At 37.5% G+C, this 8,532-nt stretch overlaps 1 protein-coding gene across 1 annotated transcript in view; it reads right to left on the bottom strand.

Moving 5' to 3' along the window:
- nvy (CBFA2/RUNX1 partner transcriptional co-repressor nervy) overlaps window positions 1–8,532 on the bottom strand; it is a 50,688-nt gene that overhangs the window by 25,184 nt on the left and 16,972 nt on the right. The window contains exon 2 of the mRNA XM_011053741.2: window positions 5,797–6,187. Coding sequence (XP_011052043.2) covers window positions 5,797–6,166 — 370 coding nt within the window. The 5' untranslated portion in view covers window positions 6,167–6,187. The remainder of the gene's footprint in view (window positions 1–5,796; window positions 6,188–8,532) is intronic.

Below are 8,532 nucleotides of genomic sequence, written 5' to 3'. Positions count from 1 at the left end.
CCAGCAAGAGACACAAATTGACACAAGAGTCATCCTGTTCTTCTTCGATATTCGGTAAGGAATGACTCTTGTATCGATTTGTGCCTCTGCTGGAAAGCTCCTTTTATTTACTGATATAAATAAAAAGTCGTACTGATTACGAAAGAATACATGCGGCTACTGCAACTGCACCCAGATTAGCACCCGGGTTTACGCACTCGAGCCATACGCAAGGTTCCGCACGGGGCAAGGTGGTCTTCGTGGGCGACGTTCGACGGGGTACGAAGAGAGCGAGATCGATAAAGCGCACGTGCTCCACGCGGCTGAGAGTCCCTGGCTGGAAGTAAGTACGGTGGGACTCAGCTGTCGCCTCCTAATTGCCGGGACAATGCAACAGATGGCTTTGATCGCAATCCCTACCCACGGTCTTCCCGCTCTCGAATTCTCCTTCGTTCTCTCTCTCCCTCATCTCGAACAGAGCTCCTTTTTCTTCCGCCCCTTTCGCCGCCGCCGCCGACGCCGCCGACGCCGCCGTTTTTCTCGCATCCTTCTTCTCGCGGGCCTTCTCCCCGCCAATTCGATCCCGACATCTCGCGACTCCATGTGTTCGATTTCATCTCGCCGACAAGCGTACCACTTAAGAACCGAGGACGTCATCCTCGGATTTCATCCTGGTCACTGTTTCCGTCTGATCGGTTGCACACTTGAAAGTTAACGCGTCACGCGATGCCTAATGTCTTTTTTTAACTTAGCTAAACGCAGAGGAGGGAGAGAAGACGTATACAGGCCGTTCCCCTGAACTTTAATCAAAAATAATTAGACGTCTGTTGATAAATCTCTTTTGGTCTTGTTATGTCATAAATATCGAAAAACGCTAGCCGTGGTTTAATATCATTTCCTGTCTCTTTTCAAAAACAGAATTACACAAAGACAAAGGATTCAGATTAATTTCAATTATTACAGAAACCAACTGTAACAAATAAAAAAAAAACAATGTTAAATGGCCCAGTTAACGTTTTATGAAAATGGAGCAGCCTCAGGACAATTTCGTTCTGAAAGTCAGTAATTAAATTAAACATCGCTTTCAAAGGGGGCTTAACTGTATATTCAGTACATCTATAAAACTAAATAATGTCCTAAGATTTCGAAGCGCATCGCTAACTTATTCTCCCGTTAGTGCCCTTCAGTTTTAGAAGATTCTCAGTAGCGAGAAGAGAGGCGGATGTAACGCCGAGGACGAGCTCCAGGTCGTAAGCCGCACCCCGTAAGTACACGCGGTGTGCGGGTGACTATCGCGAAATACACCTCGAACGGCGTAGCGTCGGGGATGCTCCGGCAGCGCGGGCGGATATGATATCAGCCCCGAGCAGAATCCCAGTGGAAGTGTCGGACGTGCCTTATCGCGTCTGGACCAGGCAGTCAGGCGGCGCACAAACCTAACCGACACACACCGGGCCAGCCAAGTTGACTGACTGCTCGCAGGAGTTTCGCCATCATCCCCTACGGAGCACATTCTATCGCTCTCTCTCTCTCTCTCTCTTTCTCTCTCCCTCTCTCGCTCTTCCTCTTTCCCTCTTTTGCCTGTGATCTCTTGCATTACGCTTCCGCATACATATACCCCACGCGTGCACATGTATGCTTCTATGCATCTAAATTCGTATTAAAGACCACGATAGACATGTACAAAGCCGTCAAGCCCATTAACTATCAATGAAATATATAATAATAATGTAAAATAGAGTTTTTCTTTTAATTTCTTTCTAATTAAGAGATCATTGTGTTTTTGAGATCATTATGTTTAAGTCGAGAATTTCTATTACATTTTTTTAAAGGTCTTCGAATCCAAGCGGAGGTAATATTTTTTGTAATAAAATTATTTGAGAGTTTTAAGATGCTTATCAGTATCAGATTATTAAAATTTTTCTAGGACGTCCGTGAGTATCAATATTATTAAATTGCTCAATTTAATTTGTGACATTATTACTTTAGTTTTAGGTTTGCATTTTAACACTAAAATTAAATTCGACACACAGTTTGTACATCTATCATTTTTTTCATTGTGCAATAGTTTTGTGTGCACATTTGGCTTTATTATTCTGTAAGCAACTTTTTCTGTTATATTATTTTACCACATTATTTAGGAGATTATCATGAAAAAGCTTAGGTGGTCTACAATGAATCATGACGTATTGAACAATGAACCATATTGTTGGTATATTGTAAATTTTCTCGATCTTTTTTACGATAATCTTCAAAATAATAATTCATTGTAATAATTATTTAGAATACGGCTCCTCCACTTAAAATCTCAATAAAAATATACTCATTTGACGCGTTTTCTCAAAACGAAAGAAAAACACGGTCGACGTTGTGAATCCTCATCATCTTATAATTCTATTTTATAAATAAACATTTTAAAATATAACAAAACTAAAATAATCCCAACAATTCGTAATATAAAACATGTAGTTTTTATTATTAAAAATAACATGGTTCATTGTGTATATACTCCTTATACACAATGAACCACTTCCCGATTTTTTAAATAATCGAAATTGTGACTAAATTTAAAAAATAATTTAAAAGTTATTGTTTACAGTACGTAGCCAACTAAATTCATAAACTGTATGCCAAAACTTAGACCTTCAATTCATCATAATTGAAAGAGATATAAGCCTCTGAAATTTACATGATTCATTGTTAGACCACTTATCCTAAAGTAAATTCATGTAAATTCATAAAATTCACTGAATTATTTAAACATTAAAGATAAAGCTTAACCGTTTAGAGTCTTTATTTCCTATCTGTTTTGTAAAGGATTTTTTAATCATATATTAATCGAACGCCTCGTATCGGCACGTCTATGACGATTTTATATAGCGTTGCGTCAACAAAAAGCGATCCTGAGACGAGCAAAGAGGACACGAGAGAGAACCCGCGCTCGGACGCGATGACAGGCTTTGATGTGCCAGAAGGGGCTTTTTTCCTGAGCCCCGGTTTCCAAGTTAGCTGCGGGCTCGCCGCTCGTCTAGATAACCGGCTCGGGCTGAATGTACGATTCGAGCGAGAGCGCGTGGACTGGATATACGGGTACCGCCATGCAATATTCCGAACTAATGTACGACGCGCCCACAGCGTGGGCTCTCGCGCGGACATCGGCGAGGTCGTTCCTTTTAATTTTCAGTTTCGAGGATCGGGGTCAACTTCCGGGGACACTCGTTTCGAGAAAGAACGTCACACGATCCACCTAACTAGGTTCGTACTTTGAAGACCTTTTGGAATTATTAAAGTAGAGCCCATGTTTTTAACACTGTAGAAGTCCGAACGGTCACATAAAAAGGACGGTTTTAAAATATCTAAAAATTTTTGCCACATTCGGATGTGATCTAAAAATAATTTTGTTAGACTATCAAAGTGATTATGTAGAACGCTCAAACTGATTTCTAGAATGTCAAAACTTTTTACGGCGTTGCTTATCATGCTTGGGATTCTTACGTAATTATTTTAATAGCCCAGTAAAACTATTTTTAGAACTATGTATACTTAAATGTTAGATTTCAGAAAATCGTTTTTTTCTTGGTATTACTGAAGAAATTCTAAAATCTTTTAACTTTTCAATATAATTGTCTTTTATACTAATAAAATATTCGGTTCATCATCTTTTTTATTTTTATAATAATTTATTCACTTAATTCTTTTAGTGAGTAAAAAATATTAATATTTCCAGTAATAAAACTGACAAAATATTGGAAAAGAAATTATATATATAGGATAGGCCAAGGCGAATCGAATCAATAAACTTTGAGACAGTTGTTGTCAGTTTTTTATTTCAAACAGGCAGTTACTTTTGCATAGAACTGTTGTCTATTGTTTTCTCTGTACCGAAAACAATAGATAAAAGTTCTATACATTTCAAAGCTTATATTGATCCGATTTCGGTCTATTCTACATATTTTAAAGTTATACGTCTATTATTTTCGTATTAAACTTACAAACTTTGCATAGGTTTACGCGTATAATTTACACAGTAGTTTTGTTCGTTCGAATTGAAATTTTATTAATTTCTACGATTTCTGTTACCTGTATCCATTTTAATTAAAAAACTTAATAATTTCATCAGCAATTTAAAATTGGCTGTCGCATGGCGATCTTGGCAAGTGACAGATTATAAACGACAGCATGACGACTGACAGCTGCGCTAAGCACGGAAATCCGCGTTAAGGATGAATAAAAAAAAATAATGTACCGTGATGCGAATCTGAAATTAGATAAACTGCACTTACCGCACCTGTGCGCTACACCATCGACACGCTCTCGAACGAGAAACGTCGATATCCCGAATTAATAGAATAGCGACCTCCTGCTAGTTCGATTCAGCTGGGTACCGAGCGATTTGTTTTTTCCGGTCGTGCGATAGATCAAATAGACTAGAGTGGCCACGTTGTTAATTTTCAAACGACACGTGTCACTCCGCCGACGCGTTATTACAACATATTGCCGACTGTGATGGAAGTGAAGAGGATATTAACAACTCTGAACGTCAGGTATTCTACGCAACGAGATACTTCGAATCATTGGTGACCGTGTCATAATTAAACCTGAAGCCAATAATGATACGTAATCATTCGCGTGTTAATAGCGATTAAAGTTTCATATATTTCAATTTCGATCCTAGTTTATGCCTTTTAAATGCAGTAAAAGGATTTTCTCCCATAACCACATATCACGAAACAACAATCTACTTAATTCCATTATGTCACGTCAAGAATCTGTCAATATGTCAGTTTACATTTTGCAAAGCATGACATTATATGAAACTAGATTGTGGCAAGAAATCAATAGGTCAATGCAAATTGATATTTACACATTAGGAAGTAGGTTGACCTAATCGATTGTCTTCCAAGAAAGCAGAAATTCGTTTATGAAGATATTCGTCCGCATTAGATTCTATTAGAAGCTTTCAGAAAGTGGAAATTATCCCAAAAACGATATTAATATATTTTAATAAAATAACATTTTTTTCAAGATAATCGACTTTCATATATGAGGATCGATATTATTTCATACATGGAAAGCATCTATCGAGTCACTGCTTTTTTGTCACGCAATCGATATCTTTTCAACGACACTGAGAGAAAAGCGTTTGTGTCTGTACACATAATTGCAAAAATTGATAAAGTAATTATAGTTAGGAGTTCTACTGTTATATAATTATTATTGCTACAATGTTAGTAGGAAATAATTATACATTCATAATTATATACCAAGTAAAATGTATATACTGAAAAAAATGTATTAAATTTTAATAAATATTTGTTTGAATAGTATCAACCAAACATTTACGTACAGTAAATAAATATTTACTCAATAAAAGAATAATTGTTAAATCAAATTAATGATTTTTGACCGAATATACTTTTATATTTAGTAAATATTTAGTTCATTATTATTCAAACAAATAATTTACTAGAATTTAAAATATTTTTTTCAGTGTATTTTTCTTGAAAACGATTATAATTTTTAATCGTTTTTGGAAACCCCATATGTCGTGTTCTTGCATCAAAAATGACACAATAGAAAAATATGATTTTCCAGTTGTTACTATGAAATAATAACTTTGGTGAAGATTACTCTATCGATCATTAAAAATAAACTAATTGAAGTTCTCACAATCCGTTCGCCAAATAGCATAATCACAATATGTGAAATTAATTACTTGAATATACTTGAATATTAAAAAATTCAACGCAAGATGTGTGTTAACAAGGACTTCCGTTTCCAATAAAAATACAAAATGTTTTTTTACTGTGTACTCACCCTTACTCTTAGCCTTGAGATCGAGGTCGACTGGAAAGGAGTCTACGGTGTTGGCGACAGTCGTCGGTGGATGGCAAATAATGCTGGATGACTGCAGAGCGGGGGTGGCGGTGGCGGCGGCGACTATCGCCGTGGTGGTCGTGGAAGGATTCGCGTTCACGGTGGAGACGCCGTTGCTGTTGGTGACGGTCGTGGTGATCGCCGTCGCGGACGAAACGGTGAGCGTCGCGACGGTCGCGACGGTCGCGGTGGTGGCCGCCGACGTGCACGACGGCGAGGCCTGCTGGTAGCCGCAACATTCCTTCGTCTCTTCCTTGACCTTGATCTTGTGGAGGATCGTCGTCGTTGCCACTCCGCCCTCCACTTTCATGCTCGCGAGCCGCTTTCTCACCTGCGGGCGGCGGCATAAATTATATGCAAATTACTTTCACGATGAACCTTGGGATAATTACTGGGCAAGCGATTAATTAAGAGTGATAAACGTAATTAACTTTAATGTATATAATGATTTTCCGGTTCTTTACATAATAGGGTCGTTTGTATATGAATTAATTTTTATTACTTTTATAAGTGTAAGGAAAGAATTATTAAATGATTCTTACGTATACTTTAATATCTTTAATAAAAAGTATTTATAAGATTGCTTTTTTGGTATGTACATACGATTGGATCATTTCTTGTCCCATATTTCTTTTGTTCGAAAAACTAGGAGCATTAAATAATTAATTGTAACAATATTTATATTCAATTTTGTACAACTTTAAATACTTTCTGAGGTGTTAAAGTATATCTAAGAATTATTTAATATTTTTGTATATATTTGTTAAAGCGATAAAAATTAATTCGGGAATAACCCATCGTATGTAGTAAAGGGTGTGTAGTAAAAAAAGGAAAGGTAGAGATTATTATTTAATCAGATGTTCCTGGTATTTCAAAGAAAAGAAAATGAGCAGAATACAAATGATTCAATTCGTGTGTATTACGGGACACTTCCGAGATTTTGAAATCTGAAATTCGAAGGAAAGAAAAAAACAGCAGAAAAATTTAAAAGAGAAGAAAATAACAATGCAGAAGTTATCTTATAATATATAATTTTATTACTTCCTCTTCCTATTTTTTTCTTTCAACGCAGATTTACAAGAATTTCAACGTCGTCAAAATATTATAATCGAAGATTAATAGCTTTTTCTATCAGTGACTTCCGCGAACGTGCCACCTGCTTTCGACCAGGTTTCGGGTCGACGCGGTCGCGACGACATGCGGAAAAACGAGCAAGGAGAGATCGTGGCACCTATATGCACGTCATCGCGCGTGCACACGATTCATATTTGATTGATTCCATTTCATGAGAGCGTCCCGCCGCGCCGGCCGCATGTTTCGTCTACGTGCCCGGCGAGACGGGATCGTTGCCGCGCATACCGATGGCCGTTTTAATGGAATGTACGAACGTTAGTTTTACAAACCAACAAAGATCTGTCACGGCACGGAAGCACGAAATTATTGGGGATCCGCGAACGCTGCCGTCCATAACTGATCGCGCCCCTCCCCCCCCCTCCCCCCCCCCTCCCCCCTGCCCCCCGTCATTTTTGGCTGCACTCGCCTACAAATGGACCATCACGAAAAGCCTCCGCAAATGTTCGCCGAACTGGAGAGAGTATACGCCATGAATCGTGAATAATTTTTCGCCTATGCATTTTTTTTATTGGAATAGAATTTTCGTTTAAAAACTTGATTTTATTAATCTTCAATGGACGCATTTAAACCTTCTTTAAGCGATAAGATTAAAATTGGATTTCAAATCCGTATTGAAGTAAATTTTTTGCCTAGTAAAGGATTTCTAGCCTAGTAAATTGGAACGTCGTTTACTCTGGATTTGTACATTATATAAATTGTTGGAAAATATTTTTTTCATTATAAAATATACTACATACTCTCAATGCATCTGTAATAACGTTATTGAAAGATCCGCAATTCCCACAAACTAATTTCGCGTGAATATTACAAATAGGTGTTTTAAGTACTTTACAGTATTAAGATTTTCATAGCACGTGACCTCCAGTAAATCGCACGCCGTAGACAAATTCAGAATTAAATAGAGAATAAGATTTCCTTATTAAATTTTCGAGCAATCGGAAGTAACCTTAACTTTATAGAAATCTAATTAACCAATTTAAACTGAAAGGCAGTAATTAATTACTGACATTAGGTATATTAAAATCAGCGTTGTCCTTTTAATATCTCAAATAAATAATTAATTACTATCTTTCAGTAATAAATTATCCAATATTAAATTTCTGTAACAGAAGAGCTTTCGATAGATGGCCTCTCTCGCGCCATTTTTAATTTCTTACTGCAATGTTTCTTATCGCTCTGATGTTTGCCGGTCGCAAACACGCGCAGAAGTCATAAACATTAAGTATAAAGATTTACATCGGCTTGACAAGTGGTACCGCAGTGTAATACTACACCCCGTAAGCGTCTTGCGTTTTGTACGCAACGTTCTTGCCGCGTACTTAGTTTCTTTTCTCCGTCTACGCTCGCGCTCGCGGTTCCTCTTCTTTTACTTTCTGCTTACGCTGCAAGATCTCGTTTCATATTTATTATAGTAATCGCGTTGCTGGGACTTTTACGAGCGCGGTGCTCCACGTCGACAGCTACGTCCAGCATTAAAAGTAGTCGAACGTTCGGATCCTTTTTTCATAATTCCGCAAGAATTGCGCGCAAACAAATCTACGG

Source organism: Acromyrmex echinatior, chromosome 14 (genome assembly GCF_024713525.1).
Source record: "Acromyrmex echinatior isolate Ae372 chromosome 14, ASM2471352v2, whole genome shotgun sequence".
NCBI classification, from domain to species: Eukaryota; Metazoa; Arthropoda; class Insecta; order Hymenoptera; family Formicidae; genus Acromyrmex; species Acromyrmex echinatior.
Note: the sequence above shows the minus strand (reverse complement) of the source record. Positions and strands in the feature narration are given on the sequence as shown.